Source organism: Podarcis filfolensis (genome assembly GCF_964270895.1).
Source record: "Podarcis filfolensis genome assembly, chromosome: Z".
NCBI classification, from domain to species: Eukaryota; Metazoa; Chordata; class Lepidosauria; order Squamata; family Lacertidae; genus Podarcis; species Podarcis filfolensis.
Window position 1 is genome coordinate 21123116 of NC_139617.1, and position 27283 is coordinate 21150398.

Sequence of the window (27283 nt, forward strand, 5' to 3'; positions counted from 1 at the left end):
GAACAGAGCTGAGTATCATCAGCATAATGATGGCACCTTACCCCAGACCTTCTAATGACCCCTCCCAACAGCTTCATTTAAATGTTTAATTCCCATAGAGATAAAAAAGCAACCTGTGGCATGGCTTTCCCCTGCTGATCTTCTCTCTGGTCCCTAATTAGCCAGCTGCCTAATCTTTTCACTTCCTACTAGGACCCTGTCTTCTCTAGGTCTCAGTCTATTCAGAAAATCTTAAGGTTGGCCCTTGCTCTTAAAAGTGGCACCAGAGGCAGAGTGCAGTGACAAATTATTAACTCTGTGGTGCCTATTATCAGTAAGGACTGTTGAATTTTGTTTCTCGTCCCAGTCTCCTCTCATTTAGCTTTCCATGCCCTCCTGTCAACCACCAGTAATAGCATGCAATCAGAACTCATTGTTAAGTTACACAAAGAAAGTCAGTAACAAGTCTAACAATTCATAGCAATATCATGACATTGCAAAGAGAACATTTTCTACCATGTTGTTTTGAGAGAGAGTGGTTCTCATTTAAAACTCAACAAGTACACTGCTAATAAACCAAGGTTGTTGAGAAACAAAGCAATCAATCTAAAATGAGTGGTCTCTCTAAAATGATTTTTCTCTCCACTTTCTCTGATAGGAAACCAGTTAACAGAACAATAACATCTGAGCTGGGGAGTAGTATGGATTAGCTGTTATAATGAAGGTGATATAGCAAAAGTGCACTTACAATTATTTCGCCTCATAATGTAGCATCAAGTGCGAGGGCAAATAGCACTGAAGGCTTGTCTCATAATGGATAATTTAAAAATGGAACGAAAAACGGCACATCTCAAAGCAAATTGGCTGCTGTTCATGCACTCCAGTCCCTGTCTACGTACAGCCCGGATTTGGAACAAGCAAAGGAAAACCAGGATGCATAACTGCATAGCAAAGTCCCTTCCATACGCTATCCTACTTCTCTTCCCTTTGTAGTTTACTGCTGATTTTAATTATTTTAAAAATATTTTTAATTACTTGATTTTACTGTTTTTATTTATAGTCTCAATATATCCTTAATATAACCACTTAGTGGTTTTGTTGCAGTCAAGCAGTATATAAATTTTGTTAAATGGATAAATAAATCTAAGGTAGGGGCTGATCCCTATATTATTTGTAGATGCTTCATCATACCCTCCAACATTTATCCAATGAAAATAGGGGTGTCCTATTCCATAATGGAATAATACTTATTTATTTATATATATATACCCTGCCCACCTGACTGGATTGCCCCAGCCACTCTGGGCAGCTTCAAACATATAGTAATCTATTTATCTACTTGCACTTTGATGTGCTTTCGAACTCCGTGTCCGCTTCTCTGGATCAGCAGAAAACAACCTTTCTCCCTCCTCTATGTGACATCCTTTTATATATTTGAACATGGCTATCATATCACCCCTTAACCTCCTCTTCTCCAGGCTAAACATGCCCAGCTCCCTTAGCCGTTCCTCATAAGGCATCGTTTCCAGGCCTTTGACCATTTTGGTTGCCCTCCTCTGGACACGTTCCAGTTTGTCAGTGTCCTTCTTGAACTGTGGTGCCCAGAACTGGACACAGTACTCCAGGTGAGGTCTGACCAGAGCAGAATACAGTGGCACTATTACTTCCCTTGATCTAGATGCTATACTCCTATTGATGCAGCCCAGAATTGCATTGGCTTTTTTAGCTGCCACGTCACACTGTTGGCTCATGTCAAGTTTGTGGTCCACCAAGACTCCTAGATCCTTTTCACATGTACTGCTCTCAAGCCAGGTGTCACCCATCTTGTATTTGTGCCTCTCATTTTTTTTTGCCCAAGTGCAGTACTTTACATTTCTCCCTGTTAAAATTCATCTTGTTTGTTTTGGCCCAGTTCTCTAATCTGTCAAGGTCGTTTTGAAGTGTGATCCTGTCCTCTGGGGTGTTAGCCACCCCTCCCAGTTTGGTGTCATCTGCAAATTTGATCAGGATGCCCTTGAGTCCATCATCCAAGTCGTTGATAAAGATGTTGAATAAGACCGGGCCCAAGACAGAACCCTGTGGCACCCCACTAGTCACTCTTCTCCAGGATGAAGAGGAACCATTGATGAGCACCCTTTGGGTTCGGTCAGTCAGCCAGTTACAAATCCACTGAGTGGTAGCATAGTCAAGACCGCATTTTACCAGCTTCTTTACAAGAATATCATGGGGCACCTTGTCAAATGCCTTGCTGAAATCAAGGTAGGCTACATCCACTGTGTTCCCTTCATCTACCAGGCTTGTAATTCTGTCAAAAAATGAGATCAGGTTAGTCTGACATGACTTATTTTTCAGAAATCCATGCTGACTATTGGTGATCACAGCAATCCTTTCTAGGTGCTCACAGACTGTTTGCTTAATGATCTGCTCCAGAATCTTCCCTGGTATTGATGTCAGACTGACTGGGCGGTAATTATTTGGGTCCTCTCTTTTCCCCTTTTTGAAAATAGGGACAACATTTGCCCTCTTCCAGTCTGTCGGGACTTCGCCTGTTCTCCAGGAATTCTCAAAGATGACTGCCAGTGGTTCTGAGATCACATCTGCCAGTTCTTTTAATACTCTTGGATGCAGTTCATCTGGCCCTGGAGACTTGAATATATCTAGACTAGCCAAGTATTCTTGTACTATCTCCTTAGTTATTCTGGGCTGTGTTTCCTCTGCTGAATCATTTGCTCCAAATTCTTCAGGTCGGGCATTGTTTTCTTTATTGGAGAAGACTGAGGCAAAGAAGGCATTGAGGAGTTCAGCCCTTTCTGTGTCCCCTGTTTGCATTTCACCATCTTCTCCTCTGAGTGCCCCCACTGTTTCTTTGTTCTTCCTTTTGCTACGAACATACCCATAAAAGCCTTTTTTGTTGCTTTTAACCTCTCTAGCAAGCCTGAGTTCATTCTGTGCTTTAGCTTTTCTGACTTTGTGTCTACACATGCTGGCTATTTGTTTGAATTCCTCTTTGGTGGTTTCCCCCCTTTTCCATTTTTTGTACACATCCTTTTTTAATCTTAACTCAGTTAAAAGTTCTTTAGATAGCCACCCTGGCTTTTTTAGGTTGTATAGTTACTTATTTCCTTTGCTCGGGGTGTGTGTGTGTGTGTCACATGACTCCATACCCTCCAACATTTCTCCAATGAAAATAGGGACATCCTTAAAAAAGCAGGACATTCCGAGATCAAATCAGAAACCAAGACGGCTTTTGTAAATCTAGGACTGTCCCTGGAAAATAGGGACACTTGGAGGATATGTTTCATTGTTTGCTTTTATTTTTTTCATACAACAGCTGTTCTGTGACTGGGTTGGGCCGGGAAGAAGTGGAAAGGGAATTACTGGCAGACAGTCTGAATGGATTGACCCTCTTGATCATATCTCTGGAGACCTTTGATTAGCAATTTGTATGATAGAAGGAGTTAGCTCCTTCCAGTCTATGCCAGGAGTGGGAAGCAGAGGAAGAAAGGACCTTTTGCAGAACTGCCAGTAGATTTAAGGATACCCATGATCTGGACATATTGAAATTTGCCAGCAGGACAAGGCAGGAGAGTCTGATAAAGGACAACATCCAGATGGACAACAATTTAACCTTTAATGTGATTGTAGATGAATTAACAGTGGTGAAAAAATTAGTGGGAAAGTGCTTTGTTTGGCCACAAGAGAGATTAGTTACTTGAATACAGGCCAATATATGTGCCAATGGACAGTAATTCATCATGGAAAATATGGGAAATGTTGTTGCTTTAGGATTAACTGCTTTTGAGGTCTTCCCTGTAGCATAAAGCTGGGAAATATTTAGAGAATGAGTAGTGGGGGGGTGTGCACCGCTTATGACTAGTGCCAGGTTCACTTCCTCTCAGGGGTGCCAACTTGAATAAAATATTGTGGGGGCCCAGATAAGCCCCGCCCTGCATAATTGATCACATGGCACAGTGCACACACACCATTTGAATGGGAATGCCCATCAACTGTGTGGGGGCCCAGCCTCAGATATTTTATTGTGGGGGCCAAAGTCCCCACGGCCTCTAGGAGCTGACTCCTATGCTCCCCAGATTCTGACACAATGAAAGCTAGTGTGGTGTAGTGGTTAGAATGCTAGACTATGGCTTGGGAGACCAGGGTTAAAATCCCTACTCAGCCATAAAGCTCATTGGGTGACCTTGTGCCAGTCACTGCCTCTCAGCCTAATAGGGCTGTTGTGAAGCTTAAATGAGGAGAAGGAGAACCATGTATGCCCCCTTGAGCTCCTTGGAGGAAAAGGTAGGACATAAATGTGGTAAACAAACAAGCAAGCAACTCATAGGCTTGCTTACAATTATATCTGAACCAGTGCTTATGGTTTGTTTCTCACCAAACAATGAGCAGAAACCAAGGTTTATTTTTGGCTTGCTGCTCATGGTTTACTTTGCTTGCTGGTTATATCCACCTGTGATACTTGTGTCCCAAAGTCCCATGACCTACACCCATGATTGTTTTGAGTTCTAGGTTGAGTTTTCTTGCAACCTGCCAAACGCTGCTGCAAATGGCCTTCAAAAACAAACAGACAATATTCAGTCCAAATTTCTAAACTTCAGAATAAGTCACAATATATATTTTGCTAAAACAACTCATATTGCCATTTGTGATATGACTACATGAAGGCAGATATATCAGCACCCATGAACTGCAATTCTCTTTTAGAATCACGTAGCTGTGTTACAGTGTATTATTATGGTTAGTTGAATAAAACATGTAGTTCTTCCCAACATTTTCAGATAAACAACGCTACAACAGCCTGGAGCCTGTACCCAGATTTACAAATGTGAACACTGCCTTTGAACAAGAGAGAGAGAATCTTCTCCTGAACCATGTGGTGGACCAGATTGTTCCATCATTCTTGCCAATGTTACAAAAAAGTAGGGAGGGGGGAATGACAGACCCAAGTGCCTTGTTTTCTCTTCACTTGCTAGCTTCTTCTGTGATGCTCTAAAGTCGCAAGTGATGCCATATGAAAGCAAAACTATCAAGACACCCTCGAATGTGCGTTGGTAGAGCCAATCTTAAAGGGCAACATTTCCATGAAATTTTGACGTCTGTTTGTAAGCAGGTGTTGCCAGGTATTGCCCTGCTACCTTGGCTCACACAGTTTTGTTTTGCTTGTTTTGCTATTTTGTTTTGCTTGTAAACAAGCATAGCAGTTATGCAGCAACTTGACTTCAGAGGACAAAATCCAATGGGAGAACATTACCCACCACAATCTCTTCATTGTCATGAACAAGGGAGTGGCTCACCACACCTGCTGTTCAGAAACCTGGGACCTCTGGAATGTGCAAATGTTTTGCCTTCACCTATTTCTATTATATATATATTTATATATATATATAGAGAGAGAGAGAGTCTTACAGAAGATCTTTTGATTGGCTTCCCAAAAACCACACACAAGGAAAGCTACTCACCTTCAAACCCCTCCTCTCTTGTTGAAATCAACTAAGTTTCTTGTTTTTTGCTTGGAAAACCTCCCAGGATCATCTGTGTGTCGCCGCCCCTTTTGTCCTCCAGCACTCATTTGCACCTCCAGTTCCCTTTCCAACTCAGCAGCAGTGACCCTCCTGGCAGCAGCTAGGTAGAATGAGATCCCCCAGAAGCTGGTGATGCCTCTCCACTGAAAGTAGAGTACACAGGTAAGGACAGCACAATGGCAGCAAAATATACGGTAAATACAACAGGTAGAGAACATTAAAGACATTTAATCATTTGATTGTATGAGCTGTAGTCAATTCAACTTGCATAAGGAAACAAAAGCGAAAGGCTAGGCTGGATGAATCCCAAGCCAGAATTAAGATTGCTGGAAGAAATATCAACAACCTCAGATATGCAGATGACACAACCTTGGTGGCAGAAAGTGAGGAGGAATTAAAGAACCTTTTAATGAGGGTGAAAGAGGAGAGCACAAAATATGGTCTGAAGCTCAACATCAAAAAAACGAAGATCATGGCCACTGGTCCCATCACCTCCTGGCAAATAGAAGGTGAAGAAATGGAGGCAGCGAGAGATTTTACTTTCTTGGGCTCCATGATCACTGCAGATGGTGACAGCAGCCACGAAATTAAAGGATGCCTGCTTCTTGGGAGAAAAGCAATGACAAACCTAGACAGCATCTTAAAAAGCAGAGACATCACCTTACCAACAAAGGTCCGTATAGTTAAAGCTATGGTTTTCCCAGTAGTGATGTATGGAAATGAAAGCTGGACCATAAAGAAAGCTGATCACCGAAGAATTGATGCTTTTGAATTATGGTGCTGGAGGAGACTCTTGAGAGTCCCATGGACTGCAAGAAGATCAAACGTATCCATTCTTAAGGAAATCAGCCCTGAGTGCTCACTGGAAGGACAGATCGTGAAGCTGAGGCTCCAATACTTTGGCCACCTCATGAGAAGAGAAGACTCCCTGGAAAAGACCCTGATGTTGGGAAAGATGGAGGGCACAAGGAGAAGGGGACGACATAAGACGAGATGGTTGGACAGTGTTTTTGAAGCTACGAGCATGAGTTTGACCAAACTGCGGGAGGCAGTGGAAGACAGGAGTGCCTGGCGTGCTCTGGTCCATGGGGGTCACGAAGAGTTGGACACGACTAAACGACCAAGCAACAACAACAAGAAACAAATATATGTATGATGCCAAAAACATGCATTCTTTGTTTTAAAATGATGCATGTGTGAGTTATAGCAGGCATAATCTCAGAAGGCACATTCCTTCCTATATAAGACAAAAGAGAAAGATGATGCTTATTATCTTCAGTTTTCCTAGTTAGCTAGCTTATATCCAATGTTAGTCCTCCTCAGAATTTACCCATTGAAATTAATGAACACGAGTAATTTAGTTCCACTAATTTCAGTGGATCTAGTTTGAGTAACATTTAGTTGGCTAAAACTCTCTCTCTCTCTCTCTCTCTCTCTCTCTCTCTCTCTCTCTGTGTGTGTGTGTGTGTGTGTGTGTGTGTGTGATGATTTGAAAACCTTGATTCATAATATATTTAATTCTGGATTGTTGGTAATCCTCTGGAATTTCTGTGGTAGTTTATTAGGTTTTCATAACACACACACACACACACACACACACACATACGCGCGCGCGCTGAATCAGGGCAATTTTTACTTGATTAATTGAGGAAAGATGCTTTTAGTCTAACAAATTACAGTAATATACTAAGCGCTGTAGCCCTAAAAATAAAGTGCCTTGATGGGGCTGAAGGGGGATAGGGGAAAATATTATGTGTTAGGTAAAGCACAGAAGTGTGTCCCTGTTTGTAGCTGGGAAACAGTGGAGAGCAGAAATAAATGTTTTACATATGACTCTCATTATTATTATTAGATTCAAGTGCATACTGGAAATTTAAGCTTGTACAATTAAACTGGATTCAATGCTCTGCATTCCTAATGCAACAAATCCATTTCTTAATATTCTTATTATTTTTATTAAATTTCTATGCTGCCTTTCATCCAAAGATTTGTTACAATAAAAAACACACAAAATACATACCATAATAACAAACAAAAATAACGTCCCCTCATAGTGTAAAAGGTCATAGATTGTTTAATTAGCCAAAGACCTGGGAGGAGAGGAATGTTTTTGCATGGTGCCTAAAGGTGAACCTCTCTGGGGAGAGCATTCCACAAACAGGGTGCCACTGCAGAAAATGCCCATTCTCTTATTGCCGTCCTCTAGATCTCTCTCAGAGGAGGCACATGAAGGAGGGCCTCAGATGATGACTTTTAATGACTTTTGCTATTAGGAAAATAATGTGCAAATACTGAAAAGTGTGGGGAAAACATAATCAATGGGAACACGTGTAAACACCTGCAAGCAATCGAGGATGAATATTCATTGTCATGTAACTACCACCTACAAAATTAGAATGAATGCTCAATAAAGACTGGACATAGTCTAATCACTGTGCAAGCGAATCAGAATGAATGGTCATCTGGACTGGAGGAGCCCTGTTTGTGTAGTGTGTACCATCACAAATGTGGTACAAACATAGTATTTGTGCAAATCTGCCCAAAACAGTCCCTGCCTTGCATTAGGTATTTCTAGTTAGTCACCCAAGCATGAGTTTTTAAGGTCACTGGGCACAGATTGTTTCAAGGAAATGGCATGGGCAGGAGGAATAAATATTGCTTCTCCTACACCTTTTAGCTCCTACAAAGAAGCCAAGCCAGATGCCCAAACAAGTGGCTGCAGTGACTGTTTCCTCTGCTATGTCACAGGAAATGGTGGGAGAGAGAAGTAATCATAGGAATGGTGCTAAAATTTTTGCTGAAGCCTAGCCATGCCTCAATTGAAAACTGGGGATTTGCATCTTTGGGCCCTTATCATATTACTTTGTGAGGCCATGGTTGGCTGCACACATCTACAGATACAAATGCAAATGTGGGAAGCCTAACAAGAGACCACAATATTCAGAGAAAGGGAATGCACAGTCAGAAGTGTGAAAATCTGCAGAATGCACATCTCTGGAAAACATACACCTCTCTACATTGCTTGCATTTTCACACATCCAAAGGCAAACTTAGCCTTGATTGCAGGGCATCTCAGCTCAGGAAGAGTCATTACAAAGGATTGAGAACAGGCTTTATAAGGTTTATTATAAAGCATCCAGAGTAGTAAACACCAACCTTTTAAAGATTTCATCTTAATGTTGATAAGAACATAAGAAGAGCCTGCTGGATCAGGCCAATGGCCCATCTGTTTTCACAGTGGCTGATCAGATGCCTGTGGAAAACCCACAAGCAGGATTCAAGCACAAGAGCACTCTCCCTTCCTGCTACTCTTAAAAAAACAAACAGAAATCTAGCACAACAGATGAGACCCACCATAAATCAGACCATGTGTGGGTCCTAATCTACTTGTTGGACCAATACTCTAGAGCCAAATAACGTGGGAAATGATGTAGGCATTGAGTAATTATTTATTAATTATTTAAAATATTTATAATAGCCCCTGCATATAAATTATCAATGTGGTGCAAAACATAAAGTCAGCAGAACATGAGACTCTTAATCTCAAGGTCGTAGGTTTGAGCCCCATGTTGAGTAAAAGATTCCTGCATTGCAGAGGGTTGGACTAGATGATCCGTGTGGGCCCTTCGAACTCCACAATTCTATGATTCTCATTTTAGTTTATTGGCTCTCGTCCAGTCCTTCACTGCATTCAGGCATTGGTCCAGGGCTTGCACAGCCTGTCCTGATTAAGATGTTATGGAGAAATAGAGCTGTGTGTCATCAGAGTAGTGATGACACTGTGCTCCAAAACTCTGAATGACTGCTCCTGACTCAATTATTTAGATGCTAAATAGCATTGGGGACAAAATAGTGCGCAGCAGAACCTATAGCACAATGACACCCACCAAGGAGCATTCTGCCAATGCTCTTTGGAATCAGCAGCACAGGCAGGAATTGAAGTAATACAGTGATTCTGATAGCCATCCTGAACAACTGGTCCAGGATACAATGGTTAATGGTATCAAACACAACTTAAAGATTGAGTAACACAGGGTTGCTTTTCATAAAGGAAATCTATCAGGGAGATCAAGGCTGGTTCAGTCCCAAAACGTGGGCTAAACCCAGATAATTAGTACTGCCCAAGAACATTTGCAGTTGCTCTGCCGCAACCACTGCCTTTCACCCAAAAGCAAATATATTATAAGCAAGGGGTGGAGACGAGCAGGATGAACGCGATGGCAAAAGGTTGGAAGGCTGAAGAAAAGAAAAGGGAAAAATGCCAGGGAGAGGTGTGTGGGAAGTTGACAGCCTACAAACATCTCAAAGGATTTCAGAACTGTTGTCTGGATTAGGTAAAGGGCTGGATAAGGGCCAAGAAACTGATGCTGAATCCTGACAAGATTAAGGTGCTATGGGTAGGTGGTTCTCGGGTCTGGGAGCTTGCTGTTTTTCCTGTTCTGAATGTTTTGGCACTCCCTCTGAAAGAGCAGGTGCACAGTCTGGGAATACTCCTTGATCCAGCTCTGTTAATGAAACCTTGAGTGATACTAAGTCCCTTTTACCAGCTTAGGTTAATTTGCCCAGTTGTAGCCATTCCTGGTTAGGGATAGCCTAGCTATGGTGAGTCTTCCAGCCCTGTTAGTCTTCCAGTTGTACTGTTGTGGTAAATTATATGTGGGGCTGCCCTTGAAGATGACTTAGAAACTTCAGAATTCTTTAAGCTGAATTCTGCCTGGTGTGGATAGCAGGATGCATATTACTAGATCAATTCATAAAGAATTACATTGTACGCTTATTCAGTTTCAGGCACAATTCAAGGTACTGGTTCTTAACTTTTAAGTTCTAAATAGCTTTGAATCTACTTTACGAAAGAAGAATGAGTTAGTTGTATGCCTGCTGTCACTAAACCTTTCCCACCCCCAATATGGCAAAGATAATAATAGTAACTCACATTGCAGGGATGTTCTAACAATAACTATCAGAATTCATGTGACACTCTTTGAGCATTTGGGGGTAATTATTATATAAATATTATTCCGCCAACTTTCAGCCAACCAGTGCATATCTTCAACCAGTGCATACAAAATTTGTCTTGTGATACATTTCCCTTCAAGAGCTTATGGAGATAGGGATAATATGGTGTGGCAAAAACTGAACTTTGCATGTGGTGCTAAGCCCAATGTCTTACTGGTTACCCACCTTGCAATCAGCAGTAAAGTACACAGGCCTTAGTGTTGGAGAAAGGCACTCTGAACATTCTTAGAAGCAGGTCCTTGAAACCTGGTGTGGAAGAAAGGTCCCAGTTTGCATATATCTTTTCACCCATCACTTTTTACTTCAGAGAGGTAGTTGTCTTAAGACTACAAAATCGTCAAAGACTCTTGTTGCAACTTAATTTTACAGGATCTGCTTCCTGTGTTCATTGGGACTTGGTAAGCACATTCTCTAGTAAGTGCATTCATTCAATATAATTTAGGCCACTTTTTGGAGCATAGTGAGCATCTGAACAGGGAGAAGCCATGCAGTACCTAGACCAGTGCTTGGAGACAGTGATGAGATGGATGAGGAAAAACAAGCTGAACTTGAATCCTGGCAAGACAGAGGCACTGTGGGTGAGTGGTTCCCATGTCTGAGAAATTGGTCAATTGCCTTTTCTGGATAGGATTGCACTTCCCTTGAAGGAGCAGGTTGACAGTCTGGGGGTTTGCCTGGATCGAGTTTTGTCACTGGAGACCAAGGCAGCCTCAGAGGCTAGAAGCACCTTGGACTGGGAAAGCTTGGCCACAGCAGTTCATGCATTGCTTACATCCAATATTGGATTACAACAATGTGCTCCATATGGGGCTTCCTTTGCACTTGATCCAGAAGGCTGTGGCACAACTGCTGGCAGGAGTGAGACCTTGTCAGCATATAATGCCTGTGCTCAGAGACCTGTACTGGTTGTTGACTTGCTACTGGGCCAAGTTCAAGTATGTAAAACCTTTAACAACTTGGGAGCAGTTTACGTGTGAGATTGCCTTACGCCATATACCGGACTTGCTTTGATCTGTGGAACTGGCACTGCTACAGGTGCCACATAATACCCATTCTGCACTTGTAAGAAATCCACCTTACGTGTGGCACTTATTGACGTCAGACAGGTGCCTTCACTGTACTCTTTTTGAAGCCTGCGTTTTTTAAAAAAACAACAACACAAAACCCAACATTCTTGTTTAGGCAAGCCTGCCCAAATATGTAGCACGTTGGTGTGTTTTAACTTGGTTGGTCCTTAGCTTATAGCTATTTTTTAATCACTCTTTTAATATGTCGCAGCTGTTTTATTGATGTTATTGTTTTATTCTTTTTGTAAACCGCTTTGAGGTTTCTTCTTCTTAGTCAAGAGGTATGCAAATTCCACGAAATAACTAAATGGAACATTGAAGGGGGTGGTAGTGGGAAGCAAACGTTTGGAGCTGCAGCCCTAACCGGTTTACTGTGCGGCACCAGACTTTCAGGGTGCTTCAGTTGCAACAGCAGCACGACTGTCTCAATAGCATCTGGATTTATTTATTTAACTTTTTTTAAAAGGAAATTAGTTCTTCCACTGCTTGCCTGTCGCCCCCCCCCCCCGCTACCCCTTTCACCCAACCCAAAACTCATTTCGAGTATAAAATAGCCTTTATTATTTAAAACAGCCAAATCTCCCTCCTCCTCTGATCCGAGCAGCGTTGCACATTTCGGTGGTGGTGCGGTGGGGGGGTGGGGTGGGGAGAGAGGAAGACGAGATGGGTGGCGGTGGAAAAGCGGCGGGTGCCGACGTCATCGCCACCGACGTCACCTTTCCCCGAGCCCACGCAATCGCTGACGCCACACCTCCCCCTCCCTCCCCAACTCTACCTTCTCACCCCCTCCCACCACCCTACGCGTGATGCTTGCAACTCCCCCCTCCCGCAGGGGGAATTCTCCTCTATCCGGGCCTGACATCACTCCTCCCTCACCCAACAGCCCACCAAAGCAGAGACGCCGGTTTAGCGACGGCCTTCTCCTCCCGCCATGTTAGGAGGAGGAGGAGGAGGGGAGGTCGGCGTAACACGGAGCCGCCCCCGCCTGCCCGGGTAGCAGCAGCAGCAGCTCCTCCTCCTCGACGGGCCACTGCATGGAAAGGCTGGGAGCGATGAGCGAAACCGCAGCAGCCTTGGAGGCTTCGGCTGACTAGGGGAAAGGCGAGCGAGCGAGGGAGGGCGAAGCTCCCTCCTTTCTCCCTCCCCCTCCTCCTCCTTCCCGTCCCCTCAGCACGAGGGGAGGGGAAGAGCATGAACGGCTGCCCCGTCCCTGCCCGCCGCGGCGCCGCTTGGGCGAGAGCGAGGAGGAGAGGCGGAGGAGGCGGAGGTGGAGGAGGAGCGCGGCGGCCGCCACCAGGACGACGACGACGACAGCCGCCGCCGCCGCCACACAGTCATGGTGCCCTTCGCGCCGCCGGAGGGCGCGGAGGAGCCTCAGCCTGAGCCCGAAGCGGAGCCCTCCTCCTGCCCTCCTCCGCCCCCGCCTCCTGCCGCCGCCGCCGCCGGCCTCATGGAGATCTCCGGCGGAGGAGGAGGAGGCGGCGGCAGCAGCAGCAGCCCAGGCGGAGAGGTGAGGGAGTCCCGGGCTGGGTTTTCTGAGGGAACTTGAGGTAAAAGGTTCTGAGGGGGGATCGGGCGGGCGGCAGGCAGAGGCAGCGCCGGCTTAAGAGGAGGGGGCGTGCGTGGCGCTGCCGGTGGTGGGCAGTGAGGGAGGCGGAGGGGAAAGTACCGGCTTGCCGCTGTTCTCCCATCCCTCGGTGCTTCGTCTCCTCCTCTCCCCGCAGGGATGCGGGAACCGGTTCCGGAGGGGTCTGAGGGAGAAGGGGCTGGCGGGGGGCGGCCGGGGTCGTGAGAGGAGTTTCGTGACACCAAGTCGACACCCCCACCCCGTTTTCATGCGTTCCCTACGGTATCTTTCATGCCACCCCCCCATCTCCCTTGACTCCACCTGATCCTTCAACTTGTCTTTTGCTTGCTTACCTGCCGCCTCCTTATTTATTTATTTTCAATACCCTCGTTATTCTGACCTGTCCCTCTCCGTCATGCCTCCCTGTCAATCCTCTATAGATTCCTCCATCCATCAACAGCTGAACTTGCGCTGTCATTCTCTTATCTCTTCTTTGCGCGCATCCTCCGCTCGCCCGTTTTCCTGCCGTCTTGGCTGGCACCTTCTCTTTCTCTTTCACTAACTCCGGCCTTGCTAATTGCCCTTGCCCCCCTGAGAGGACTGAGAACCCCGACTTATTCAAAAGTCGATTTAGCAGCCCCATCAGAGAACGGGAATTTTAGAGCTAACTCACTTTTTGTAGTGGAATGCAAGGGAATCCTGAAACGGAAAGCTGTTCCCTTTTGTTTCTCTTTTCGATCTTCTCTAGCTCCGAATTCCAGGTCTCTGTTCTTTTACTGCACAGGATCCAGTGACACCCAAAAGTCTCTGAAAACTGTCCCCCCCTTTCTACAACCACTTGGTTTTTAAAAAAGTATTGCCTTATCATTTTCTTCTTGTCCATCTACCTATTGCTGCCTCAGGTTTCACTTTTTTTTCACTGAAGTACTTTTACCAGATAGATTCCTCTCCAAGGCAGATCCTGTCCACATCTGTTTGTCTTTCATCCTTACCTTGACAAATTAACCTCTGCGTCCTAAAGATGCTCGGTTCTAAACAGTTGCCAGATGCCTCCATTCTACACTTCTATATCCATCTCCATCTATTTTTATTGACAACCACTTCCTACTTTGTTCACCCTAGTTCTCCTGGTAGTTAATACCAGACATCAAGGTCTGATGCATCCTTCCTCTACCCTGCTAGCTGTCTCCCCTTCACAACAAGGCACTGACTCTTGAGTTCGTTCTTACTTAACTAATACTTTACTCTCACAAAAATTACCTCTTTTACTTCAGCATTAAAACATATTTGGCACCATGGTGCAGTAGTGAGTTACTCCTCTTTGCTTCAGTGTTTGTTGACTTAAGAAGATGAACTATTTTGAATTTGTTGCTGAAATATCTTGCTATGGTTTGCATCTAATATCCTAATTCTGAAAGGCTCCAAATTGTCCTTTCCATTCCACAAATTTTGTTTGAACTTCTCAAAAGAGCCTGCTGCTCTTTGCCCTTGAGGTGTCTCCTCTAAGTAGCCCTAATGACCTATAGATTCCTGCCATATTTCCTGTATCAGTCCTACTGGAGTGATGCTAACATTCCAGTTTAAAAACAAGAGGTGTGGTGACATCTGTCAACTACATAAATTGGGAACAGACATAAGGAATGTTCTGCAAAACTTAGCAATAAAAATAAGGAATTACTAATGACCCTTTCTGGATGCATCTGCTTTGGAAGATGTCATGCTGTTTTTGGCTTAGCTGATTTTGCTTTACTACTTTCAAGCACCTCAAATAAAATTCACTATATTTATTACTGTGTTAATAGAGCTCTGGGGGTCCCAGATGGCCTCGCAATGAGGCAGTGCATTAGACTTAGACCTGCATAGCTTCAGCAAGGGTGCTGCATCATGTGTTCTTAAACATAGTCTTGACCCCCCACCCCAAGCTTCACTCAAAACAAGCCCCCACTCCTTAAACATCTCTTTAAGACTGGTTCAGCTTAAAAGTCATTCAATTGTCCCATCTTTCAGATTCTTCTTTATCCTTATAAACCACCTGCACGTTGAGCCTTATTTGTCCTTAGAGGATCTAAGAACCTATGTAGTAACTGTTTCTAAGCCAAGGAGAAGCTGGTAAACCTTTTATTCTCTCAAGAGCTCATTTATTATGGAAAACAGCTTGTACAGTGGTACCTTGGGTTACAGACGCTTCAGGTTACAGAAGCTTCAGGTTACAGACTCCGCTAACCCAGAAATAGTACCTCGAGTTAAGAACTTTGCTTCAGGATGAGAACAGAAATTGTGGTGTGGTGGCAGTGGGAGGCCCCATTAGCTAAAGTGCTTCAGGTTTCAAGAACAGTTTCAGGTTAAGAACGGACCTCCAGAATGAATTAAGTTCTTAACCCGTGGTACCACTGTACAAGGTTAGAGTCTTCAAAGTATTGTTCAGATGAATAAAATCTTCTCTGTAAAGTGGTATGCAAAACTATCATATACTACCATTGCCAGGGTGTTATCAAATACTGTTTGATGTCAGGATCTTTTACATTCTACCAGTTGTAACAGCTTTTGTCAGAATGGCTTTTGTTTGGCTTTCAGTGGCTTAATTTTAGCAGTCTCACTGACTTTTCCCTTTGTCCCAGGCACCATCAGAAATGTCATTAAACAAACATTCTAGATGCATTAAAATTGATAGTTTCAACAATGTCAGAACACTTTTTTTGAAGAAAAAAAAAAGATACTCAGCAGTTTCATGGTAAAAAAATAAGCAGCAACTTTTGGAATCTCCTTAGTCCTAATGTAGCTATTGCTGGAAATTGATTCCATAGTGTGAGTTTAAAAAAATTCACATTGTGCAAGTAATAATATTCTAGTACAGAATACCACTGAATATAGAAACTTTGTGCTAGACCCCATGTTCCTGAGATTGGTAGAAGAGAGTTGAATATATGTGTTTGTAGGGGGGGGGGGTTAATGTTTTGTTTTTGTTTTAACTATTTATTTTGTTCTTTTATCCTGTATTTTTATCTTGTGAACAGCCCTGAGATCGGATGCAGAGCAATATATAAATTTAATAAATAAAAAATAGGCCTTAAATGCAAATTTATATGCTATGTTAATGAACATTCTTATCTAAATACTGTTTCAAAAACTGGTGGGACTAGTCTCTGGTTGTTCTTCAAGTGTTTTTATTGGTCCACTTCTATTAGAAGAACTCATTCATTGCTCAAGATGATATTTTTTTATGTTGTAAATGTATGAGACTATAAATTGAAAGTTTATTTCTCTGTGAGGTAGGAAGTTTTAAATAACACCAGATTCTATACATGGAAGTAAGTCATACAGATTATGGGGCTGAACTCTAGAGTAAGTGTGCATAGGATTGAAATCAGTGGGATTTAAGCAGCATGACAGTGCAGGATTGTATCCTTAGTGTTTTATACCTTCGCTGTTTATGTGTTCATAGTGCTGTTCCTGAGAACTGAATTACTGTGCAATTCTCTATTATAGCAGTATACACTTTGAAATATTTTTGTGATTGAATCCTTAATCATGGTCTGTAAAAAAAGGTAAAGATCAAGGACCCCAGGATGGTCAAGTCCAGCCAAAGGCAACTATGGGGTTGTGCCACTCATCTCACTTTTTAGGCCGAGGGAGCTGGCATTTGTCCACAGACAGCTTTCCGAGTCATGTGGCCACCATAACTAAACCACTTCTCGCACAACAAGACACCATGACGAGTGCCAGAGCATGTGGAAACACCGTTTACCTTCCAGCCTCAGCGATACCTATTTATCTGCTTGCACTGGTGTGCTTTCGAGCTGCTAGGTTAGCAGAAGCTAGGACAAAGCAACAGGAGATCACCCCATCATGCGGATTCAAACCACAGACCTTCCGATCAGCAGTCCCAAGAGGCTCAGTGGTTTAGATCACTGCGCCACCCACTCCCCTCATGGTGTATGTTCCTTAGTAATTTAGGAAAATACTATAATAAAATTCATTATTGAGTATCTAAATAAAAACAAGATTAGTGTTTACACTCAAAATTATTAAAATACAACATAGCAGCATTTGTTTAAAAACAACTTTAGCCTTCTTTTAAAGAACCTGTGTGCAAAGTAGCATATTGTTAGGTGCCAGTGTGGTGTAGTGGTTAAGAGCAGTAGACTCGTAATCTAGTGAACTGGGTTTGCGTCCCTGCTCCTCCACATGCAGCTGCTGGGTGACCTTGGGCTAGTCACACTTCTCTGAAGTCTCTCAGCCTCACTCACCTCGCAGAGTGTTTGTTGTGGGGGTGGAAGGGAAAGGAGATTGTTAGCCACTTTGAGACTCCTTAGGGTAGTGGGATATCAAATCCAAACTCTTCTTCTAAAGTAACTCATTAAGTTACTTATTTGAACAAAAAACTAATATGCATGTCACACCTCCGGTAGTCATTACTGTCTTCTAACACTACAATCCTATGCATATGTGGAAGTAAATGCCACTGAACTTTGTCAGGTGTAGGGCCAAATTACACATTACACTAATGTGCAAAGGATCCAGTTGCCAAGCAGGGCTGTTTGCCAGTCCCACTGCTTCTAAGCAGTGGCAACAACGCCTAGAAGCAAAAGCATGAAACTTCTGTGGGCAAGTGTTGTGCCCTTCTAGCTCTTGCTCCCCCTCCCCCATAATTTTTTCTGGTACACTATGATCTACTCTGAAAGCTGTAACAGTGGGGGGTATAGCTGATGACAAAACTTTGCAGTAGGAAAAGCAGGTCAAGCTTGCCTCTATCCTAAGCATGCCTTAAATACTGTGTCTTACTGGTGAAATCTGTCTTTGGAAAACCATGGTTTTAATTTACAGTGGTACCTCGGTTTAAGAACAGTCCGGTTTAAGAATGATTCAGTTTACAAACTCCACAAAACGAGAAATAGTGTCCCATTTTGAGAACTTTACCTCGGTCTAAGAACGGAATCCAAACAGTGGAAGGGTACCGGTAGCGGGAGGCCTCATTAGGGAAAGTGTGCCTCGGTTTAAGAATGGTTTCGGTTTAAGAACGGACTTCCGGAATGGATCAAGTTTGTAAACCGAGGTACCACTGTATTCCCCTACCCAGAAATCTAGTAGAATGTTCATGCATAAGCAGGTGCTGTTTCCGCAGTACCTCCTGTTCCCCCCCACTCCAACTTCACTATCCTTCTTACTATTTGAAAGGTACCAACTGGTACCTGCTAGAAGATCGCTTATAATGGATCATTTTTCAGTGAAGTACTAGGAGTATGGGGCTACTACTATGTACAAATCTGGGAGTTTTAGATTAAATGTTAAAAAATACTTGTAAATATTCCACAAATTGTTAGTTGCTTTAAAATCAAGGATTTAAATGTAAATCAAATTAATCTTATGGATCTTTAGCTATTGTTGTACAGGTTCTGCATACTATCAAAACAACCAGAAATGTTTTGAAATTAACATTGGTTTAAAGTCGTAACTCTAGAAATAATTTATTAGTCTGATTCCTAATTTTATGTTGAGCAGATACATGTATGATACAGAAAGAAACAGATGACATCTCTGTTGAATCTGTGCTAAAATTGTGAAATGTCTGAAATCAGTTACAGTATATTTGTTAACAGAGCACAGATTAAGATTCACTTGGAACATTTTCAGTATCCATTCTCAGATGCTATCACACAAGTAATGGAGTTTTGCAGGTAGCATCACTGTAGATAGTTATGGAAAATTTGTAAACTTGGTACACATGCAACATTTTCAGTGTCCATTCTCAGACATCATTGTTGGACAATTAATGGAGCTTTACAAGTAGTTGCACATTTGGTATGTGGGTGCTGTTACAGGAACTGCTCCTCCTGTAATATTCTGGAGGTGTATGTGTGTGTGTGGGGGGGGGGTTTAGACAGGATTATGCATTTAAAATGTAAAATTGATGTGTGTGTGCATGAGAGAGAGGGAGCGCTTTTTGGTTTAGTTTGGTTTAGTAGATTATTAAGGCAAAACTTAAATTTCAGTTTATTTTATTTTATTCTTTCTAAAAATTAGAATTGTACGTGGGAAATGTTTTCTTCACTCTTTGAAGTTTATGAGGAAGTCAAATGCCAGATTAACATTGTAGCCTGAAATGAAATTATTCGGCCATAACAAAAAGGATGTTTACTTAGGACAATGCTGTTGGGTTTGGAGACAGCAAATATTGTCATGAATATGAATTGAACCTTGCATTTTCTGTTGCTTTGCCAGCTCAATGCCTCTTTTGTGTGTGTTCTTATTGTTGAATTGGTGAGAAAGAAGAGTGCATCTTTGGATTATCAACTTTGTCCCTATATTCATTATGTGATAGAAATAAATTCTTCTAGTAGCCTTTTTACAATGGTCTTTGCTTAGATTAATTTTATGAAACTGTTCTCATTTATCTTGGTTCACAGTTCACCAAAACAGAACACAGTTATGGTGAACATCCCTGGCAAAGTTGTACGTTCCAAAAAGTACTATGTGTGTGCAAGAGAACTTTTAGGAATTTATATCTCTTACAATCATAGGTAGTGTCAAATGGTGTCAAATGTCTAATAGTAATACTATATTTGGAAATTTACTTAGGTGCTGTAATTTTAGAGTTCATTTGCCCTCTTTTGAAATTAAGGACTGAATTAAAAATAAGGGCTGAATTAAAGAATTCTGGATAAATGAAGAAATATTTTTAAAGGGAAATAAATCTTTTTTCATATTTATTTACCTTCTGCTTTTAAACAGTGACAGTAAGGACACTGGTAAGGTACTGTGCATCTTTTACACTTCTATTATGGTTATAGGCTGATGTCTCACATGTGCATGAACATTTACTTGATAGCTCAAGATGAGGACTTGCACCTGAATGTGTGAAATAAATCCACTGAAAAGCATAGTGTTTAAAGGGATTTGAAAGGTGGTATTTGATCTTTGAAACCTATCATTTCACGGTTCAGACTTCTATATATCTTATTTACTAGATTTGTAATTTGTTATTTACAGATCGTTTTCCAAAATATTATGACATTTATATTTACAATAAGTTCCAGAGGAAGAAGGGGGGAAAGGGCAGCCACTTCTTCTATTGCCAACTTTTAAATTCATTAAATGCTGAAAAAATTAATTTGACTAAAGTTAGACTAGATTGGAAAATAGTTGCAGCAGCATTATAGGTGAATATTAGAGCAAGCATTAGTTGCCCCTATACAAGCAGCAAGAGGCAAACTACCTCACTTATTCTCTCTGGCTGGGAGCCACAGTGCTATCCCAGGTATTGGTCTATTAAAGCTAGAGGATGCACCTTTAAAAACCTCAATGATCCAACCAGGGAAGGGGTACAATACTTGCATTACTTATTCTCTTCTCCCCCGGTCCAAAATATTGGTGGACAATATTTGGTGGTTATGCTTTGCCCCTTCCAATAAAATTCTAGAGTGGTGGGAATTTTGTGGAGCTAGGTTAAAAAGTGCAACAACCATAGTTTTCTAAAGCTTTTGAAGAAAGGTTTTCTCAAGCTTTTGAAAAAAACTTTGATGAAGCCATAGTGACACTCAAACTCACACTGAAGTCCATGTGTTATACCTATTTTCAGGCAGTGTAGTTCTGAGCTTTGGGTCTTGTCTAAATCTTACCTGTTGTTACTTACCCCATTGATTCCCACTTTGTGTTAGCAACAACACAATCCGGTCCAGTGCAGGATTTGTAAAAGAAAGTATACAGAGTGTCAGCAGGCATATAGATATAGGTCATCCTGTTGACATTGTGTACCTAGAACAGGTGTGGGGAAACTTAGTTGCTGAACTACAGCTCCCATCATCCTAGTCCATTGACCATGCTTGCTGGGGCTGTTGGGAGTTGTAGTTAAGCAACATCTGGAGAGTCAAACATTCTCCATACCTCACTTAAACTTTAAAAAATCTATTATCTTCTTCAGTGGGGTTGTTCTATGATAGATCACAACTCCTTCAAAACATCTGTGCTATTGACTCTCAAACCTTGAGATTGTTGAAATATATACATTAAAAAAATCAATCTGAGTCGTGCAGCAAAAATTGGGTCTACTAGGCCATTTTTTTAAAACAATGTGGACTAAAGTTGTTTCAGGGGCCCTTCTGAGATTAGGGGCCCTGAAGCTTAAGCTTGATTAGTTTCATAGTACGTCCCCCCGTACAGGATATGTATTTTAGAGGCCTAGAAGTGAGGGAGTACCCCCAGACTGTGCACCTGCTTCACCAGAGGGAGTTGAACCAATTCAATACAGGCAACTGACTATTTCTCAGATCGAGGAGCCACTCACCATGCCTCCGTCTTTCCAGAATTCAAACTCAGTTTATGGACCCACATATGAGGAGGGGGGATGTTCAATTAATGTTGCAGAACTATCTCTTCCATATGAGTATTTGTTTTCACTAGCCCCTTGTTTGCCTCTGCATTGAAAAACAATTGCCCTAACTTTTCCGTTTGCTGGAAATGTGTCTTTATTGGGGAGCTAATGTATCAATGGATTTAGGGTTTCAAAACAAGAAATGATTTTTTGTTGTGCCAGAAGAAATTTAATGTATATAAAATAGATTATTTAAAACATATTTAGTAAGAATAATCAAAATTTATATAAGCTGCTACTACTTACAGGGTAGATTGGGCTGGCATCTGCAGAAAGGTATTTTATTTTAGGTAAATGCTTAATTGCTTTATGTGTGAACGTAAACACAAGAGGCTTTTGAGACTTGCTGTTTTATTGATAGCAAGCATTTAATTTGTTCTTTGCGGTGATTGAATGGTGCTTTGAATATTAAGCTTTTGTTGAAAATAGTAATCAAATAGTGGACTTGGTTTACATGATAACTTTGTTATGTCTGTGTTGATAATTAGTTAGTTGTTTGAGATTGAAAAGTCATATTCGAGCAACCAAATCCAGATATTAGAATGCAGTGAATGTATTTAACTTCTTTCAGTAGAAATTAACTGCTGATGATTTTGAAGCCATTCAGATCAGTTGGTGGTGGTGGCAAGACAAATCACACTTGCTGGGCAGACCTCCTAAGGCAGGGGTGAGGAACCTCTGGTCTCTGAACCAATCTTGACCTGAAAGACCATTTCCCTTAACCATGCCCATCCACTGATGTGACTGATGATGTTAGCTGATGGGTGGGAGGTCAGGGTTTAATTTTGCCTTGGCTGCATGCCCTGCTCCCAGCAGGGAACAAGATTGCATGGGCAAGGCAGAAGGATTTACTCTCCACTGATCTGCTGAAGGGTGGGGATTAAAATGCTTTTCAAAAGCACTGTTTGAAGCAGTTCCTACACTTCTCCAGCAGTTGGCTGAGCAGCAGTGGTAACTGTGCTGCTGTCCATGTATGGTCTTGCCGGAGAGGTGCACAAACTGCACTTTTGAGAAGTGTTTTAAGGCAGTCTCTATACTCCTGTTTCATCTGAAGTGGGACTGCAGGAGTTGCCTTAATGTATTTCTCAAAAGCACTGTTTGAAGTATTCTCCCCTTCTTTAAATGAAGTCAAAGTTTAGGGCCAACTAGATGTTACAAGAAAAACGTTTGGTTCTCAACACAGTCTTTCTGTTTTAATGCTGGAATGCATTTGCAAGGAAGACTTTGCAGGTGCAGGAGAAACTAAGTGCCCTTCTTACTCACCAGTATACTTTGGGAAGTCTATATGATTCCTGTATTTGCTTTTACCTTATTGAAAGTGTGGCATGGCCATGTATTTTCCAAGTTTGCCTTTGGGCACTTTTAAAACTAGATCTAAGATTAACAGTGCTACCTGGGAGACAGTGCTCAGTGTGTGAACTGAACAAAGTTATCTTTGCTATAGCATAACACATTCTACACTTTACTAAACTGAAAGTGTGAGAAGGATTCAATGAAGTAAACTTAGAGTCTAAATAGACTTACACCGTTTTTTGAGAAGGAGGCAGGCAAGATCCTTACAAATCCCGCCGAGGATTTGTGCAACAGATTGCAATCTCCTGTTCCCAGCAACACTCAAACTCAATATCTTAGTACAGGAAGCCACACAGAGCTTCAGATATGGTCTGAGCACAGGCGCCAGGAATGCCTTGTAGTGGGAAATTGTCTGTGTATTATTGCTGCTCAACTGGGAATTCAGCCTGGCCACAGCTTCCACAGAGAGCAGTAGCTGACTGACTCAGCAGTGGGCTTCAGCAGGTGCCCTCTGTGTTGACTGCTGATGCTGGGACTGAATCCAGATTGGCTGAATGAGAAGAGTCTCCCCTTTTTTCTTGCAGTGGAAATAATTTTCCAAGTAATATATATCTTCTCTTTTGTAGGTGTATTAAATTCTATAATTTTTCATTGGAAAAACATTTGACTAAAGAGTTCAAATAGCCATTCAGTCCCATAGGCAAATTGCTATCTGTTATCCTATCCTGCCTCTCAGGGTTGTTATGAGGATAAAATGGGGAAGAACTTCTCAGGAAGTTTTGTAGTTTTGTTGTAATGATATATATGCATGCACACCACAGGAGGGTGACTTGTTTGGTAATTAATATAGCAAAATGAATAATTGTCTTTAGCAGGTTTTTCCAGTTTTTAATTATTACTATTCTACATGTCGGAGCAAGTGCATATCCTTGTTTGTATGATTCAACTGTTTAATCAAATTTAGCAACTCGTAACTTAGCACAGTTACGGCTCTTATTAAATGGAGGCAATTGTAATAAAATTAGATTTAGTAGAGAACTGCTGTAGATCTGCTTTGCGTGCAGAAGATCCCTGGTTCAGCTCCTTGTGTCTCCAGGTGAGGCTAGGAGAAGCTCAATCAAAAGCTTTGGAAATCCTCTGCCAGTCAGTGTGGACAATACTGAACTAGATAAACCAATGATCTAACTCTGTATCGGGCAGTTTCCTTCGTAGAGGCAGACCCTCTGAGCCATCTTGCTAATTATCTTGCTTTCAAACAGGCAATTCTGTTACAAAACATGCATACATGATTACTCATTGAAAGCCATATTCTTTCTTAGCTGTTGAACTTTTAAGAATTTTTCTAATGCTTCTTAATAAATTTCCTTCTTCTAGTTTGAACCATAGAAGCCATATGGACAGACAGTTATTTCCCCTTTTTATGACCTTTACCTATTTGAAAACTGTCAATTGGGTGATTTGACTTTTAAATCAAGGCAATTTAAGTAATTGATTAAAAAGAAAAACAAAGCAAAAAACAAATCAGGTTCCAACTATAATTCCAGAACAGGAATCCGTACTAATTGGTGTTTTAATTTTAAAAATACCCATTTGACATTATCTAAAGTATTTATACTACCCAGAGGTATAAATAATCTGAAACTTCTGGTCGTTCAGCTTTATGTCTTTTTCTCTGCAGAAAACATGCATTTTTTAAGAGGAGCGTTAGGCAATTGTACATTATTGAAATTAATGGGGGAAGTTAAGATTTCTGCCCTTCTGAGCAGTGTTCTGGAAAGGTTATTAAATAAGATATTTAATTAGGGATTATGTGATGACCAGTACACTTGTATTGGATATATTCTGCAATTCTATTCAAGTTTTCTGTTTAACCTCATTTTTCATTTATTTCTGCAGCTGAATGGCATTAGAGTGGTGGATGAACCTATGGAGGAAGGAGAACCATATTCCTATGAAGTAAGTTCATGCATAAGTCCTTAAGGGTGGGAACTGCCATCAAAATATTTTGAGTTTCGTATTTTCTTTTGGATGCTTTATTTAGGAACCAAACTAGGAGAAAACTTGGAGGACAAAATGAGAGGCAAAAGAGAAGTAATATAAATTTACCCTGCTTCTTCAGTGGAAAAGTTCAGGATTTTTTTCCTATGTGCCCGAGTGTATGACATAGGTGATGTGTAACCTTGCTTGAAATAGTTTGACTTTCAAGATTTGCAGTATTGATGCAAATCAAGTAGTACTTTTAATGAATTTTTGTTCCATATGTGTTGGATACATATCTGATGCTTGTTTGGGTGAGGAAAGCCGTATACTGGCAGCAGGCAGCCTGAATGACATTTTGTTTCAGAAGGAAGAAGTAACTACAAATTATTATAATTTTTAGAATCTATTTTTATTGTTACTGAAAGCAGTCTTGGAAATAAATGCTTAATACTTAATAGTTCACAGAACTATTTTTTGCCTGCCTGCTTACATGTGCTGGTTAGTCATTTATAGCCTTAACAAATGGAGAGGGCCTGTTATGCAAAGCTCTTCCTGATCACTTGGAATGGAACCATGCTTATTTGCCATAGGCAATTTAGATGGTGCTAGTTACAAGCCTGGTTGAAAGAAAAAAATAGTTCTTAAAATGTTTTATCATAAGACACTATGTTTTTAGTGGCGTTTGTTTTTATCTGTAAGCTGCCTTGAGTCCCGCCAGGGAAAAAGGTGAGGTATAAATAAATGAATCACCACCATCATCATCACCACCACCACTTTGGAATGCTACAACATTTTCTGATGTTTAAATTACTTTTGAGCAGTACCAGCCAGCCTGAAATAGACTCAAGTGTATTTATGGCAAATATGTTAATTTTATAGGCATTCTGTCCAGTAAAGGTATACAGACAGTGTTCTAGATTGTATTTAATTTCCTTAGACTTTCTGTGTGGTGTTACTTTGCTCTGATTTTCATTTGACTGATAATCATATAGTAAAGTTCTGATGCCTTAAATAATTTCCAAATTCTTTCTCAGGGGATCCAGTGAAAGTATTTTATTTTAAATACTGTTTTTTGTTTTCTAATGCTTGACCTGTAAGCAAAACTTCTAGGTCTCTAACATCAGTACTGGCATCTGAGTGATGTGCTATTGGGTGTAATTCTTTTTTATTAGTTGGCTTCTTCTTTGGTTTATATATTAGTGCTATATATAGTGACTACATAAGCAATCTATGGAATGCATAGCCTGGGTGTTATCTTGGATATTAGGCAATGAGTGCTATCTTGGATATTAGGCACACATGATTCTGAGTACTGCATACATTAAGAGCAGGATTCCTCAACCTGGTGTCTTTCCACCAGCTTGGCTAGCTTTTTCAATGGTCAGGGATGATGGTAGTTATAGTCCAGCAACATCTGAAGGGGACCAGGTTAGGGAAGACTGTTGTAGGGGATGTTTCATATTCCCCATTCCTCTAATGTCTGGCAGTATACCTTATTTGCACTTGGTGGCAATACACAGATTGGCTCAGATGATGTGATGGCATGAAATATCATTTACAAACATTATGATTGCTGAGGCAACACAGAATCCTTACAGTGCATATTTTGTGAAGGGAAGGGAAGTTGTTAGTTTGGAAGGCATTGAAACATGGACAAAGGCAGAAAAAGATTTCTGTGTCTGACTGGAGATAGAGAATATTTGAGACATGTCCCCAGTCCAGTTTTCAATATTAATAAAATGTAATTAATACGTTAAAAGCCACACAAGCTTAAAATAAGAGCAGCCCAGCCCTGGAGCTGGTCTTTGCCTGCCTTCCCCTATCTCTGGAATCGTTCCAACAGGGTATTTGGTGGGTGAGGGGCCATTCCAGTAGGTGCCTAGTGTTGTGAAGTGCTTTATAAATAACTGTCAGTACTTCGTTGCTTCTGGAAGCACTCCCCTTATCCTGGCATATGTTATCCATTAGGTTGGCTAGGGCAGTTTCTGTGCCAAGAACAAGCCTAGAACTAGACTGAAATGAAACGAGACAATCAGTTTCATCCTCTTGCTCAAGTAGCTTGCCTAAGAAGGTGATTTGTGGTTATTTTTGAGCAGCTGATGATTGGTTAAAATCTTCAAGGTTTGAAGAGAGTTTCTTCATTAGTGGTTTTACAACAGTCTTAAATATGCTGATGACATCCAGCTCTAAATTTAAGTTACTAAGTTTCCAAATGCTGTTATCTTTGTCCTAAATCAGTGTCCAGAAGCTATGGTCAAGTGGAAGAGGGGTAACAGATTGAAGTTGAATTCAGACAAGTAAGAAGTGATGATAGATCTTCCTATAATTTATGGGGCTGTAATCTCCCCACTGGAACAGCTTTGGAACCTGGGAGTTATTTTTGATTCAGTCCTGCTTTTTGATAAGCAGCTTGCTGTTGTAGCCATGAGTGCTTTGTTACAAAGTGCAAAAGAGACAGCTAAATTTAGGTGAAAGG

General features: G+C 41.5%; 1 protein-coding gene and 1 long non-coding RNA gene across 7 annotated transcripts in view; one reads left to right on the plus strand and one right to left on the minus strand.

Moving 5' to 3' along the window:
• Nucleotides 1-3134: 3134 nt before the first annotated feature.
• Nucleotides 3135-14338, minus strand: LOC310754385. Of its 2 annotated transcripts, none has more exons than XR_014543786.1 (4): nt 13552-14338; nt 10698-10778; nt 5454-5659; nt 3135-4545 (listed from the first exon to the last, which is right to left on the minus strand). It is a non-coding gene; the product is annotated as an uncharacterized lncRNA (long non-coding RNA). The 2 variants fall into 2 exon arrangements; XR_014543787.1 differs by lacking the exon at nt 13552-14338 and adding an exon at nt 13269-13446.
• RPS6KA6 (ribosomal protein S6 kinase A6) overlaps nt 12368-27283 on the plus strand; it is a 59865-nt gene continuing 44949 nt past the window's right edge. Inside the window, exons 1-2 of one of the 5 annotated variants that reach the window (XM_083595915.1) lie at nt 12368-13109; nt 24724-24783. In XM_083595915.1, the coding sequence (XP_083452041.1) occupies nt 12936-13109; nt 24724-24783 (234 nt within the window). In that variant the 5' untranslated portion in view covers nt 12368-12935. Of the gene's footprint in view, nt 13150-23812; nt 23924-24723; nt 24784-27283 lie in introns of those variants that run through there. The other 4 variants (XM_083595919.1, XM_083595918.1, XM_083595917.1 and 1 more) reach the window with 4 other exon arrangements.